Source organism: Haliaeetus albicilla, chromosome 18 (genome assembly GCF_947461875.1).
Source record: "Haliaeetus albicilla chromosome 18, bHalAlb1.1, whole genome shotgun sequence".
Taxonomy (NCBI): Eukaryota; Metazoa; Chordata; class Aves; order Accipitriformes; family Accipitridae; genus Haliaeetus; species Haliaeetus albicilla.
Genome location: NC_091500.1, coordinates 10,872,165 through 10,888,224, shown reverse-complemented (window position 1 = coordinate 10,888,224; position 16,060 = coordinate 10,872,165). Strand labels below are relative to the sequence as shown.

At 45.3% G+C, this 16,060-nt stretch overlaps 1 protein-coding gene across 9 annotated transcripts in view; it reads right to left on the bottom strand.

Annotated features, from left to right (window-relative positions):
- Positions 1–1,135: 1,135 nt before the first annotated feature.
- The window catches only part of LOC138689703 (protein LYRIC-like), a 29,001-nt gene continuing 14,076 nt past the window's right edge, over positions 1,136–16,060 (bottom strand). For 2 of the 9 annotated variants that reach the window (XM_069805720.1, XM_069805728.1), the window contains exons 5-12: positions 14,923–15,138; positions 13,373–13,447; positions 11,751–11,849; positions 6,055–6,161; positions 5,226–5,356; positions 4,146–4,209; positions 3,848–3,977; positions 1,136–3,462 (exon numbers count right to left, since the gene is read on the bottom strand). In XM_069805720.1, the coding sequence (XP_069661821.1) occupies positions 3,344–3,462; positions 3,848–3,977; positions 4,146–4,209; positions 5,226–5,356; positions 6,055–6,161; positions 11,751–11,849; positions 13,373–13,447; positions 14,923–15,138 (941 nt within the window). In that variant the 3' untranslated portion in view covers positions 1,136–3,343. The other 7 variants (XM_069805721.1, XM_069805722.1, XR_011328603.1 and 4 more) reach the window with 7 other exon arrangements.

The following is a 16,060-nucleotide window of genomic DNA, read 5'->3' as shown; positions in this document are numbered from 1 at the left end:
AGGACTTATGCTAGTCTCCAGCTAGTAAAGATCAGAGACTAGCAGAATTAGCATATCAAGTGCATTTGTTTAACACTCCCGGTGCCAGAAGCAGCATAGCAGGCTGATGATCTGCACAGAATGGTTAATTCTCAGAGAAGAGAAGGGGGCACATGTCTTAAAAGCATAGAAACCAGGGAGTAGCCTGAACATGCAGCGATGAAAGGAAAGGGGAATTTCATAAGGGGCTCAAAGGTCCGCTTTTCAAAGGCACTGGCCATCTGCAAAGACCATTTGTTAAGCCGAGTGATGTTTTTTCAGCCCCTGAGGACTAGGAAGTGAAAGACTGGAAGTTAGCAGCAGTTGCTGAGTGCTCTGTGTTTTGGTTTGGTTAGTTTTTTAAACTCAGCCCCTTCGCTGAGGAACCAGACCCTGGGCACGCTTTCCCATCCCTGGGAGCCAGCGTAGCAGCAGTGCTGGGGGATGCGGCGCAGAAAGGCTCCCGGCACGACCCCGGCCACATCAACCCAACGGTGCCGACATACCCCTCCCAACCACTCGCACCAATGGTACCGGTACAGCAGGTGAATCACACAAACAGCACATAGCCACCACATCTGCCCTGAAGAGAGCTTTGCAATTATTTAGGAAAGCCTACAATCAACAGTATTTAGTTGTAGGAGTGTATTTTCTTTGCCTACCTTAGAGCGTGGTATTAAATAACGTGCTGCTATAAACTATTGAGCCCGTCTGTATTACAGTGATGACTTCCCATCTGTGAAACAGTGGAGGCAGAAGAAAAATACAGCTCTTATCCTGATACCACTGATGTCAGTAAGAGTGGACTGATGAATTTGACAGAAAACCTGGGTGATATAATTTGTAGCTGCTCGTCATCAGCACCACAGTCAACTTCTCAGTGCTACAGGTTTGGATTGTTCTTTTATCCCAACAACAGAAGAGCGTCATGATGATTTCCTAAACATAAAAGGGTTCAGATGAAGGAAATCTCTTAAAAAACATTTACAGTACTTAGTACTGTACTTAGAAGTACAGTACTTAGAAGCTTGAAAATGAAATATTTTTAGCCAAAACCACATGCTCTTACTCACATACATACAAACTAATTAAATAAAACTGCTCATGAGGGCTGGGCTTTGGGCAAAAAGTTTTGATTTTTTAATTATAAAAACAATGAACATTTGAAATACTGTAACATGTTGAAATAAAACATAATTACACAGACATCAAAAAGTTTCCAAGCAGATATAGAGAAAAAAGCAGAAACAATCTGGAGTCTACCAATCTTGTGGGCTTCTCCATCATCTCTTTCATTCTTCTTTTTTTTTTTTTGGATGACAGAGGTTATCTTCAATGCTAAACAAAGACCTTGGGCAACATCCTGGCCCCAATGAGGTCAATGAATGTTTTCCATTGGCTTCAGAGATAGCAGAACTTTACTCATTACCCACATACCCATTAACACATGGTCTAAATCTTTGAACTTGCTGTACTTGTTTCTCCAGTGAGGCCATGTATTTTCTTGTTATGCATCTGCTCCAAACCAGTTACTTTCCAGATAAAAGCTGGTTGGTCTGTTGAGTCCATTCATAAACTGCCTGTATTTCCCCTATACTGAGACACAAACACCAAGATGTGCAGATTCTAGAGAATGGGCTGCTAAGTGGTAACAATTAAGATTACCCCTCACCTGTCTGTTTGAAACAATCCTGCTGTGCTACATTTCAGGGCACACTGTACAGCTAGCTACCCCCAAAATCACAGCACAAGAGAACTGCCCTTTAACATACAGTAGCTAAACTCCAAACACAAATACATTGCTGCAATTAATTGCTTTTCTGAAGGATATAGCTGCTTTGACAGGTATGCAACAGATGAAGGCTATCAGGTAGAAGTATTGAGCTGCAGGTAAAGCTCAGACAAGCCAGCATCAGGGACTGGGTGGCTGTGATGGCAGAAGCACAGAGCTCTCCTCTGGCTCCCTGATGCAAACAGGAGTGCTGCTGTAGAGCTTTAACACCATTAACAAACATCCCTGGTTACTCAGTGTCCTACGTGAAATGTGAAATGAGTTTCACAGCATCAGCCCAATGCCTACAAACGGACCGTGCATACGTTTAACATGCATTAATAACATAATCTTCCCACACAATCTCCAAAGACACAAAGTCGAATGCAGATGAAGATTTGACAATCACTGTCTCATCCTTTGAGGCAGCACTCCTAGGATGGGTCAGGTGGAGGCACAGTCTCAGGACCATCCGAAGAAACCCTCACAGCTACCGCTAAATCTGCGGCTCCTCTAGGGATAAAGGGCTTCAGCTTTTAGTGGTGTCAGCTCAGCAATATTTATAAAACACACTATTCAATTGCAACACATTCCCTCCTCCATACTATAAGCCCTCTGACAATGAGAAATACAGACTCTTCAATAAATACTAAAACGACATTGTAAAAAATTCTGGCCACAAATTTAGTTTATATTAGAATATTTAAGTAACAAAATGATAAAAACTTCCAAACATCAGATTAAGAAGAATGATTTCAAAAAGTTACCTCAGTCTACTATAAGTACAAATGCAACATGCTTTGGACATACAGACTTTAAACTTCAGCCGACCATGAAATCTGAGGAGAAAAAAAGGGTTTAGACCATCTTTCCAAATAAGTTTAAAACCTCCTTTAGAAATTTTCCCTTGTGGAGCAAGCTAGCCTGACGTGGGTGAAAAGTTTATACTTGTATGTCAGGGTATGAGGCAAAAAGCTGACTGTAGCAGCCAACAAGGATTTAAAAGATTTAGGAGGTTTGAGAACGATCCATGTTATTCTCCCTTTGTCTCTGAACAATGCTTCCTTCTGTACATTACTAGCCTGTTGAAGAGCACCTCTGCAAAAATGCCAGAGGAGACCAGACTAGCTGGTGGACCCTCCGTGGAAATGAAGTACAATCACGGTCAGGTACGTCCCGACCATTTCTACAATGGCATATAACATTACAAGTTGACAAACAACATGACAGTGAAAAACTGAAAGGACTTAATGCGACCAGTCAAAACCCATTCAACAGCTTTTAATCAAGGGCAGCAGTTTGTAATGAACAGCCACACTGGTTCAATGCCACCTCCTGTGCACAGCGTGCTCATTCTCTCCGTTTTCTCACACACTCACGCTCTCTGGCTCACTGCTCCTCTTCTCTTCCTCTTGCTGGGAGGTCTCCTAGAGCCTCTCTTTCCGTTGGGCTCAGCGCGGCATCGCAGAAAGCAGAATCCTTGCAGCTCATCGGCATGCCTGCCCCATTGGGTTGTTGCTCTGGCAGCTGCGCAGCTCCCTCAAGTCTCTTTCTTCATTTTCTTCCTCTTCCTCCTCTCCTTTTTTCCAGGTACATCTGCCACACAAACAACAGGGGCCAGTGCACAAACCTTCCATGTGCAATCACGTCCCTGGGAAGTGTTGGCTTTTCGCCTGAAGAAGGGTATTTTGGGGTTCTTAGATGTGTTTTACAAGAGCCACCTACTTACAAGGGTAATCCAAAGTCATGGGGAGAGCTCTGTATGTTTTTAGTGGGCTCTGACTCACACATACATTTGCTTTCGCTTCACATTTAAAAGTGCTGTGCAAAAATTACTCCCACTAAATGCAATAGCAGTTTTGCTCATTAGCTCTGGCAGGAGCAGGAACAGCTATGTGTCACAGAAAAAAATAGAACAGAGCCTCTCTAAGAATTAACATGTACAGCTAAAGGAGAAGCATTTTGCGTATTCACTTAAAAATGCATTTGTGAACACTTCTCAGATTACGCATTATTCTGAAACCAAAATTCATCAGATGTGCAAAACCAATCACTTACTGTTATTGGGTGAATTATTAGCAACATCCAAGGATTTTCTGAAGGAAGCACAGACTGCATCACTGCTATGTTTTGTAGATATCAAGTCCCTTGGGCCTTCTTCCATTCTTGTTTCCAAACCTTGCTGGGGCTTAATTGAAACAATATGCTTCACTAAGCATATGAGTTAAACGAAGCATATGCAAGTACAAAATATGAGAGAAAATGTCATTATTGGAGGGAATTAGAGTCTTTGAAGAAACTGCAGGACAAATTAGTTTTTAAATGGTTAGAATATTCTGCTATGTCATCTACCTACCTCCTGTTTATTTGTTTTAGAAAGGATTAAAGTATTGAAATTGCCTTTCACTACCATCTTTCCTCTTGTTTTCCCCCATGAATAGAAGAACAGCAAGATATATTGAGGTGTAAGTGCTGTAATTGTATAGTAAGACTGAAGACTAAGATGTGCCCAGTGACTGCTAAATGACCACAGTCCACAGCACTATTAAGATTATTTATTAAGGTACATACAAAGCTAAAGCAACTAATTGGATGTGCAAGAGAGAGAGAGGCCTGGCAGCACTCTGGTGACTCATGGGCTGTCCTAATGACCATTGGAAGGATTGTGGTCAATGAGTTAGTTAAAAGCTTTTCCCTTAAAATGGAAGCATTAGAAGTTCAGGGAGCACAATTGTCCCAAGGATCAGGAGAGACCACAGTGGGTCTGAGGGGAAGACAAATAATACTACACAGCTGTATGAGTCCAGAGCAACATATTGCTAAAAAAACAATTAGGACATTTTGGGGGGTGCCCCCCCTGCCCTTTCCTCATTTCACTGAGCAGCAAGGATATCGCAGCCAAGGACTGGTCCAAAACCCAGTCAACACTCTGTTCCTTTGTACTTCCCATCCCAAATGAGCTGACATTTTCCACAGCCTTTGTCTGTTGCACTCTGAGACATTTTCCTCTCAATAAGCTTTTCACTGGTACAACATTGGTCTCTCTTTATCTTCACACTGGCTTTTGGGAACCGCCTTTGCATTACTGTTAATATCTCCAGGTGACCTTCTGCCATAGATAAAACACAGCCCAGTTGTACACTAAACTTGGAGTGCATCTGCCTGAGAAAGCATTTTTTCTTCCATGATTAAAGCCATCTGCTCCTCTCTGCATTGCAAAATCAAACTGTTTTGTAAGTATGTTAGGGAATACTGTGTTGCAAAAACCCACTGGTCATTGTGCTCACCCTTCTTTTATGGGAGGGCAGGGAGAAAAGAAAAGAGAAGAGGAAGCCAGAAGATGGAGAGGAAGAAAAGCCCCCCTTAGGTCACATCATCCTAATGGAGAAGACATCCCCCTCTGCTCTTGGAAAACCAGACGCTACTCTGGGAATACAAAATACTCACATGCCTCAGTCCAGCTCCACCCCTTGCTTCCTTCACTTCAATTTTCTTCTTCTTCTCCTGTGTTTTGCTTTCGAGTCCGGAAAGGCAGAAATGAATGCCTGCTTTGCCTTTTGGCAAATCCTGAAATCATCAGAGATTTTATAAGAGGAGGTCTGGGACGTCTGATTCCTGTTTTTTTCAGGAAAACTGATTACCTCCAAGAGTGTGTGCTGACAGCATACGAGCAGGGCATTTCTCTGGATAAGGTACACATCTCAGCTTAAGCAAAAAGCTCAGCATGCTCTTTCCCACTGCTGCCAAAGAGGGACATTTCCCTGGGCTTCTAGAAAGCATTTAAACAGCAAGCCTTCTGCTTCTACCTCTCCACCTAAGCTACGACTGTAGCACTGTCAGCAAACCCTCTCACTTAAATACATCCCAATCGCCTGGGAAGGTGTGAAGGCTGGTGTCAGCTGTGGACTCTGTACACGTCTTTTAAGTCCCAGGTATTCGGGAAGGTCAGCAGCAGTAGAAAGAGTTCATTCCCGCAGGGTGGCAAACGCCTGATGTTTGCTGCTCAGGACAGCAATGCCGTCCGGATCATGATTTCCCAGAACCAGCCAGCTACCCTAACCCATCTCACACGTCCTGCAAGTGTGTCCCCCAGCTCCAGCTTCTCAGAAAGGCCACTCAGGGGAGTGACCACACCAAGTGCCTCCTCCCAGTGTGAGACAGCCCTCCTGACCGGAGGAGCCCGGCTCTAGGGCTGGCCTGGACACCCCAGTCTGGCTGACCCCAGTGGAGCAGGTCTCCCTTGGTCATCAATGCCACTGCCTCACCTTCTCCTTTTCGTCCCCCGTCTGATGCCCCTCATCTCCTGTCCAGTTTCCCCACTCTTCCGTGGGAGCCTTCCAGTCAGAATCTAGGTCAATTGCTGAAGGATCATCTAGTAGGACAAACATATGAGTGAGTTATGTTCAAATCCATACTACTTCCCAGGTTCACACTAGTAACACAAACGCTGCAGAGAATATCTGTCATCTTCCAGCTTGCCAATGGGATGTCTGGGTGTGCATGTATGCGCATACGTCTTAAACGTATTTAAAAAAGTATACGTTGACTGCTAATTCACAATTAGTGACTGCACTCTTCAGGACAGGAGGAAAATTAAAGAAGGGCAGAAAAACACATACCGAAACAAAAGCCCTTCCAGCCTGCGCTTCAGGAAAACAAGCCGTACAAAACTAATAGCATGGCTTGTCAAACATTTTCTTTTAATTTCATGGAGAAGGATTCAGGCATATCCAGAAACATTGGCAGACACAGCAGGCTCTTCCACTCACTGCAACACACCATCCTCAGGGCAATTATTTGTATGGAAGAGTAATATTAGCAAAGGATTTGTGCATTTGTTAATGCTCTCACTGGCATTTTCTTTCCTATAAAAAATAGAACCAAGTGCATTCTGGACTTCATCTTCCTTTTCCATTTTCTTTTCTTGAATGTAAGCCAGAAAGGCACCATCACGGCATAGATTTCCAAAGCTCCCTAACATGCAACTCTAAATATGCATGAAATAGATAACACTCACCCTGCCTCAGTTCTGATCAATTCATGGGGGCTAGGCAAAAAACTTTTGAAAATATTTTGGGTTTCTGTATCTGCCAGCATCTGGTACCTTTGAAAATCTGGCTGCAAGCCCTCAGCTGCCTCTCCACAAAGCACTGGCAAATGATCCTCAGGCAAGAAGGCAAAACAGACAAGTCTAATTCCTTTGCCCAGACTGAATGAGGTGCAAAATAGCAGATAAATCAGCATAAGATGTTGAAAGGACGACTTGATTATTTTTTAATGGTTTGAATGTAACAATCTTAAGTCTTATCCTAACAGGGAGAAAGACTTTGAAAACACAACATATAATAATAACTCTTAGCTGATCACGTCTCTTAAAATAAAAACAAATACAAAAAAATCCCAAGCTGGATGGAAAAACTTCTAGTTGAAGCAGGGCCAAAACCAAAAGCATGCTGGGGATGATAAAAGAAAACTGTTTCCAAAAAGTTGCTCTGTCCAGTTTGCTGCCAAATGTTATAAACACGATTATAAACACTGCTCAAGTTTCTCAGTTTAAAATCCATGCCCTGTACATAGACACTATTTCTTTCCTTCTTCAAAAGGGATAGGAAAAAGTATTTTTGAATGCATTCCCCAACAAAATTCCAGTCTAAGTATTTTAGGCAAATGAATGCATCTAGATTTGAGAGGTGCGCAATATACATGAATGAGTTGGATGTCTGAAGAACAGTTTGTGTAAGCTGCAGCATGGGATACCACCACCGAAAAGCTTCTGCTGCTTCTCCCCTGTTAGGTTACCTGAGGGTCTGGCTCACAAACTCTGGAGGATTCAGCTGTCGTGGTTGCAGGCAATACCAGCCTGCACTCCCCACCCCGCACCTATGCTACAAGGTGCATCGGGGTGAGGACACAGCAAGTCCCAGCTCCTCAGCCCATGCGGTGCGCATTCTGCCTCTGCGCTGATATACCACAAGTGTGCCGTGGCAGCAAAAAATAAAGGCAAAACCATGCTGCTGCTGCTAGAGAGGAGGTAAATTCTGGCTACCGGGAAGGTACACAGCATGACGCAGGGACTGGTGAAATGGCACTGAGACTTGAGGAATGACAGTCCCTCCTGAGCTGCACGGCAGCAGCTCTGCCGAGGGATGCTCTCGTGGGTGCGCAAGCAAAACGGACTGTAACTTACAGAAGACACACTGGAAACCACGACTGTTGTTTTCACTTATTTAACTTCCGATCTCTCAAAAAGTACATTTATGTACTTCTTTTTAAGCATTAAAATAGTTTTAATGGCTAACTTCCTGCAGTGGGCTTACCTTCACGCTTCGCCCTCGTCATGCGGGTAGGTAGGAAGCTTGGCCAGGCAGTGGTGACTCTGCCTCGTCTCAGAATTACTTTTCCTAAAGCATTATGTCCCAGGGGTGTTTAAAATAAACTCAGAGTAAAATTCAGTGCAATATAAGATTCTTTACAATTTGCTGGATTTGATGGGAAAATCGGATTAAATGTACTTATCCTAGAGCTCTGTTTTAAAACCTCTCCTTTTGTGTAGTGTATTTCCCTTCGACAGTGACATCTCCTGGAATGGCTTTAAACTTTGAATATTCTCTAATATTTTTAAATCAGCAACTGGTTCTCCTTGGGTCATAAATTCTCGCACAGGCTAAAACCAGCCAGTAATTCCTTCAGCAGGAGAAAACCATGAACACAAAAAAAGAACCTGCCGTGCAGCAGCAAGTACTCCTGCTCCCCTGGTGGGTTTAGCACTAATGGAGGTGATCTCTCCCAGTGCATCTATAGCCCAACATCCTGGTAATACTCGCTGTTCATTTTTACAAAAGCAGTGCTATTAAATGCCATTTTCCAGCCAGGTTCTTGCTTGCAACCCACCTCAGTCCCCCAGGAGCTCCACAACCCTGCAGAACAGGTGAGAAAGGTGCCTGGCAAAACCAAAGCAGTTCCCAGGCTCGAAAATAAAGTGAATTATGCCAGGAGCAGAAGAGATTCATTCCCCTTTCTCTTCTCTTCTTGGCAGGGATGAAAAGTATGCAAACACTAATGAGCAGGGAAAACTGAAGATGAAAGAAGTTGCCCACTTCGGGGCCCCCTTCCCTCACGGAAGAGTCCTGGCCACCTCAGCCTCCTGGTGGGACTGCAGGGACTGCAGCCATCAGTGCTAACCATGTGGCTTCAGCTCCCAAGACACTGCATACCCCTAGCTAAGGAAGGCTTAGATTGCTAAGGACTAATTGTTTGAATAAGCAGAGACAATGACTGATGACAGCACGAGGATTACAGAATCGCTGAGGTTGGAAGGGGCCTCTGGAGATCCTCTGGTCCCACCTCGCTGCTCACAGCAGGCTCAGCTACAGCAGGTTGCTCAGGGATGTAGCCATCCAGGTTTTGAGTATCTCCAAGGGTGGAGACTCCGCAACCTCTCTGGGCAACCTGTTCTGCTGCCTGACCACCCTCGCCATAAAAAAAAAGCTTTTTCTTATGCATACGTGGAAATGTCCTGTACTTCATACCCGTTGCCTCTTGCCCACTCTCTGGGCAGAGCAGAGGCAACCACCCCATCGGGTGTTCACACACAGGGATGGACTCTGCTGGACCCGCTCCAGTATGCCCATGCCCATCTTGGACTGGCGAGCCCAGAACAGGGCGCAGCGCCCCTGATGTGACAACGATTAAGAATTAACCATCGGCAACATGTACCATGAATGAATGTCAACCTAGCAGTGTGTTGTTAAACAACAAAACCAGCCTGATTTATCAGTCTTTTAAACACTCCCATATCACAGCGACCACTCAGTTCCCTAACTGCTAACTCCCTCTCTCCCTCTATCTGTATATGCTTTCCGTTGCAACAACACTTAAGCTCAAACCTTTTGTGAGTTAGGCTGTTATTATTACCGGTACTTCACAAAAAGATAACCTGATGAAGAGCGGGGAGCTGGCCAAGTCTGCTCCGCGAGCCGGGGCAGAGGCAGGAGTCCAGCATCCAGCTCCTTCCTCTGTACCAGCCCAGCACGAAACAAAGAGACTCATTAAATGTACTGATCTGGATTTGATAAAATGACCCCAGCTCATATTCAGGTTATGAATGGCATTTTTTTTAGTTCACAGGCCTGCAAGAGCTAACAGGCCTTGTTTAACTGTCAAAGAGCTCATTTTGCCTGCAGCGCAGACCTTAATGCCAACCATTACCTCACCTAAATTCAGGGAATACATGTTCGTGACACTCCCTTCTGCGTCGCTATCAAGGCTCATGATTCAAAGGAAAAAAACTACTACTGCTAAGAAGCAAGCTGTAAGGCAGGCAGAAATCCTTCCATTTCTGCTTTCAATCAAAATGCTTCTGCTCCAATGTTTGCAAGAACAAGCTGCTGAATTTGCTCCTGTCTGTTCTGCTCTCAGACAGACACGGCACTGAAAAAGCAGAGCTCTGCCTGGCTTTGCAACTGCAGATCAGCGTGCCAAGGGTGACATGTGCTAAATGCAACGCGAGGAAACGCTGCTGAAGAGCTACCTACGTTTCCTCCCTCCTTCCTGCACCAGCGAGCCTGGGCTCACCAGTTGCAAATGGCCGGGTGCTCACCAGCAGCAACGTGGGGGTAAACTAACAGCACTAAGGGAAGGGAGCGCTTGGGGTTGGGTTTTTGGGGGATTTTTCGGGTTGGTTTTTTTTTTCTTTAAAGCAAACCATGCTATTTATAAAACCCTCTGATGGCCAAACTGATGCGTCTGCTGCAAAGTCTCAGTTACCGCTGGGCAGAGAAGCGAGACAACCGCAGCCTTTTCTCCGCAATGCATTCAGCCTCTCTGGGCTCTCCTGTAGTTAAGGCAATCAGAACAGCTAGAGCAAGAAGGGGTCTGCTTGGCTTGTCAGCCATCATTCCTGCAAGAGCAGGGTAAGGCCTCCCAACAACGGGGGTATAAATAGATACTTCACTCAATCCTGACCATAAAGGTCAAGAGAAAAGGCCACACTGTTCATGCCAAATTATTCCAGCCACTCAGGACCCACGCTGGCCTTTCAAGCAGCCTTTAAAAGTAAAAAAAAACATTACCAGTCATAAAAAGACTGAAATCCCCGATTGCTACAGTCCACTGGAGTTGGATTCTGCATCTGGGTTGTGGGTATTACAGAGGAAATTTTAAGTTTTGGCAGAGGTACCCTGTGCTCTAGCAGCGCCCAGTCCTCCCCGCGGCTCCTCCCTGGCCACCCCACCGAGCCCGGGCTGGGGGCTGCGGGGAAAGAGGCCGCCCAGCCCCACCTTCCCCACCCAACGGTGGGAGGGAGCGAAACACAATGCTTCGGTTATGAAAACCAAACCCGACTTTGAATTCGTTTCACAAATTTGGTAATCTGAGATGATTGCTAACATGTGGGGGTTTTTGGAAGCACAGAGCCCGTGCTGTTGCCTCGGGCTCAGGAAGTCCCTGACCCACTCTGCTGGGTGTGGGGAGGGACACGAGGGGAGGATCGCCCTGTGCTTGCCTTGTTCCTCTGCTTATCTGCCAGCAGCAGCTATGTGCAACTGCTGGAGCGAGGACGCGGGGCTACCAGAGCCTTCAGACAGCCTCCCTACAGCTGGTCTTGCCACCCAGAAACTCTAATTACACTTTGCACAGCAGTACGTACGCACCGAACAAGACTGTACCTACCGCAACCCTTTTTTGTTACCTTCTAAGTAAATACATAAATAAAATGCACGTTCTCGCCCTTCTCAAGGGTCCCACGCCGGGCACCTGCTGCTCTCACCGAGCTCACAGTAGCTCTGGGCACTGGCACAAAACCAGACCCAAACTGAATTTCTCCCTTACTGTACCAGTCCTGTGCGAATGAGCCACTTGGGAAGCGGACCCTGACTTTTGAGGCTTAGGAAACAGACTGAAAGGGTATCAGCATTGGTACACTTACTTGTCTTTCAATAGAAAAAAGAGCAAAGAGACGTACCCTGTCCCTGCCACGCATCGTCTGCGGGGAGGAAAGTCGAGCTGGTGTGCCAACAGCATCTGGAAGGACTGTCCTCAGATGATTTACTCTTCACATTATCTGCATACAGGAAAGCGTCTTTTTTAAAAATGAAAACAACCAAAAACCCCCAACCTAAAAGATAATCACATAGGTATACTCACATTATTAAAACCAATTAAGCATGCCTTTATCTGCTCACTACGTCACGATGCCTGGATGTTATGTAATTTAAGCCACACATTAATCTATGCTGCTCATCACAGTGGATTTATTAACAAAGGCTGGACGAGGACACTACATGCATAAGTCGTGAGAAACAACCCACTCAGGAGTGGCTACACTAACAATATTCAGAGATGTAAACTTTTGACACATCTCTGCCGGGGACGTAAGAAGGGAGCTATAGTTCCTGCAGAACAAAAGCTGCATCCAGTGTATCCAGCTCCAACTCCCACTGCCTTCAGTGAGAAGGTTTCTGCTCATTCTAACAGAAATCCATAATTACCAAATGAATTAGTCTAAGAAAGAGGACATGTGAGAGAGAGCTGCTGGAGGAAAAAGAAGAGTTAAAGTTTTTTTTATGATTATTTTCAACAACTAAAGCGACTGGTAGGATTCACATGCCTCCCTGAATGAATCCCTTTAGCCCCTTTCTAAGGTCTGTACATAACAGACTAGTGTTTTCTTAATTTCTTTCATACAGCAGGGGGTTTTTCCCATCTCTGATTTTTCCTTTCTTCCTTTCACCAAAAGAACTCCTTTGTTTATGCAGTTTTGCTCCCTATCGGCTTGTTTTTTTATTGCATAAATGCAGATGTTAACAAATATTTCTCCCTGTTGAGTAATTGTACATTAGGAACTGCTTGAATCCACTGATGCAGCGTTGGAAAATAGATGATAAAATATGGCATTTATTATATTGACTACCATGTCTGGCTTTAGAAGCTAATTTCAGTGTTCTGGCACATGCTGTTTTGTGCACGGATGTCTATCTATATGTATCTATGCTTGCCTTTAGCATCTCTAAAAAATTCAGTGCTTAGAGCCAGGCAGTGAGAAGGACAGACAGTTGCAGAGAGGCAAAGTGGAAGCCAGAAACGAGGCTCAAGATTAATGCAAAACCAGAAGATGCTCCATCCTTCTCAAGGCCTTGCATGGAGAGGCTCAAGCCGAAAATCCCTTGCTGTGCTGGAGAGGAAGCTGCTGGCCAGGCAGCCTCTAACAGGGCCTCTCCAACCTGGGCATTTGCTCCCTCCCTCGGTCTGAAATTCTCTGAATTTGTTGGTCATCAGAACACAACAGAAACCTTCTGTGCGAGTAAACCTAACAGAGAAAGAATTTGCTGGGGAGGTAATTTTTTTTTTTATTTATTCCATGATGAGACACGAGTTTGGAAAGCACTCAGTAGAACATTCTCATGTCACTCCTTAAAATGCTCGTGCACTGGATTGCAGATGCAAGCAAGCTCTACAAGGGAGAGTGACTAATGAAATGGCTCCAAGGGAAAAGACCCATACATAAGCAATGAGAGTACTTTTAAGCCAAGCATCTAAGAAAGCGATAGAAGAATTCAGATAGAAGTCCAAAAAGAGGCCACTCACCTAACTCCCTGGACAGCTCTGATAACGTCCCAAAGGTCACAGGACAGGATTTTACTTCTGCAATATCCCATGTTCCTGCATTTAAAATGCAAACAAACAGTAACCCAAAATGTGATCTCACATTCACAGCTGGCGACTGCAATTCCTACCTGACGCTCCCAATCTCATTACAGCCCTTCCATGTTCTCTCCATCCCAAGCCTGCAGCCACTGCTGTTGCTGGAGAAGGATCAAGCAAGGAGAAATTATCTTGTATGGACAGCAAGAGTCCAGCCTAGTCACCTTGTACACCTTCTCAGCCCTTCAAAGTGCACGTCACACCGGCACGGCAATTCTCTGGGCTTAATCAAACTCCTCACTTATCTGAACCGATGTCCCCTTTATGTACAACTGGCAGAAGTTGTCATGATGTATCAGCTTGGAATTTGGCCTTTTGAAAGCATTAAGTAAAAAATGGTACTAGCATCCTCCCCCCATCAACCCTATACTTTGAAAAAACCCGACTCTAGCAGAGAAAGCAACTCATGTAAGGGCAACCTAAGACCATTTTCCGAATCATCAGAGTACTGGATTACTGCTACTGAAGGTGAGTCATCATATGGCCTTATATACCAATCAATCCAGCCATAAAGCTCAATTAATCAGTGAGATTGTAATGAAAATCAAATCCTTTGAAAATTAACCAAAAAACAGTATTAACCACTTTAACTTTTAACTCGTAACTCTCCCACCCCCCGCAAGAAGTCAGAGGAGAGATATAAAGAAAGACATAAAGTCCATTTACCACATAGTTATTAATTATTGGTATTTCTCTAGAATCTACAGTATCACCCACAGTAGAAATACAATGTGAGACATAATTTTGCCATAAAAATTAAACCATGATGGAAACGAAAAGTCATCAAATACCAGTGAGAGAGCTGATATCAGCATCTCCTAATCTGTAGCCTAATGGCCTGGCAGTCCATCCCTTCACTGCTTTAAAGGTGTCTGAGGTTTTAGAGACACAAGTTTCCCACCTCCAGCTTATGTTACACAGAGAATGTCCCAACAGCACAACTGAGACCCAAAGTAGCTCTAAATGACCTTATCTGGACACAAAGAAGGGGTGAATCAGCTGGAAAGCTGGGCAAACTGTGTAGGTACAGCACAGCACTGACATGAACAGACTACTTCCAACTGCCAAATACCCAAACTGATTTAGGAATACCATGCCTCATACTGCTTTGAAACACACAGATATACCCTGAAGGCTATCTCTGACCATGTGTGAGCATCCTTGGAAGGAAAGGCTTTGGTTGCAAAGGAACCAAGCACTAAATACCTGCGGGTAGAAAACAACTTGCACCCAACCGGTAGTCTGCAACACAGAAGAAATTCCTGCCATAAAGATCCCTCTTTTCACATTGCTGGAAAATAAATGACAGCTAGCAGAGTTCAAAGGGGGTGGACAACTGTGTGTGCGCAGGACCAATGTCGGTGGGGCTGTACTCTGCCGGACACAGTAATTCATGAAGCTGTCCCTCTGCAACACTTAACGTTGACACTCACCTACATTGGAGAAAACATCCTCTTCTGACCGGGAGGGTGCCAGTTCTTCCCGTATGGCTCCTGAGGCCTTCAGCACAGCCCCACACTCTGCCCTGGCAACGAAAGCACCTTTTCCACTGCCACTGGTGTCCTCTGTAAGTGGCCACACCGCTCCCTTCTCATCCCAGTCAAAGGCTGGCTCAACCGCCAAGCTACCCAGGGACGCTCTGCTGGGGTCTTCTCGGGAATAAACAATATCACAGGGGTCATCATTATTTTTAATTACAATGAAGAGCTTGTACAGGGGAAACAACACAGCAAAGCCTGATCTAAACCCATCAGACATAATGGCTATACTCCAACTGAAATTATTTTCAGATACAATGACAGTAAAGCAGTGCCCCTGGGATGGGACACTGAAGCAGCAAACGTGAAGGCCATGTGAGAAGGAAGGCACCACACAGTCCAGCAATGAGTCCCACAGGAGATGACGCCAAACCGCAGAGGCCTTGGGCATCCCTCCCTGACTGCAAGGGTGGCTCAGTGCCTCCAGCGTCCAGCTGGGGACCCAGAGCAGTAAAGGGAGAGAAAGAGGACAGCAGGACCTCCAGGGAAAAAGAAAGCAAACCTCTTGGATGTTGGTAGTTCAAGGATGCTAGAGAAATCAGCGCCAGGCATAGGGATATTATAAATAACGACAAGTTTTTCCAACATCTATTGTTCCAAAGGACTCCCAAAGCACTTTAGGACTCAATTTCTTGTGACTCTGGTGGGGAGGGGACCGCTGCTGGCATCAACCCCACCCTAATGCTGCTACTGCTGCTTCTTCCCTGCTAGGAAACAGCAATCGGCGCTCAGCAGGGTTAGGGCTTCTTCCTGGAAGAGCACATTTCACTGCTCTGTAAATGTCCACACTAAACAGGACCACCACGATCACCTGGCTGAGCCCCCTGCACAGCCCAGGCTCCAGGATCGCACCAAGGACTTCTGGTGCTTCAGCTGTGACTTGGTCTGCCGAGCTCTCCTGCTCTGGGCCAGCAAAGCACTTAACGCCTACATGGGCTTAGTGTTAAACCACGCGTGGTTAACCTGTGGTTAACCTTCTGCACGTGCAGCTGGCACCACCGATACCAACGGGCCAACTGACACGAATAAAGCC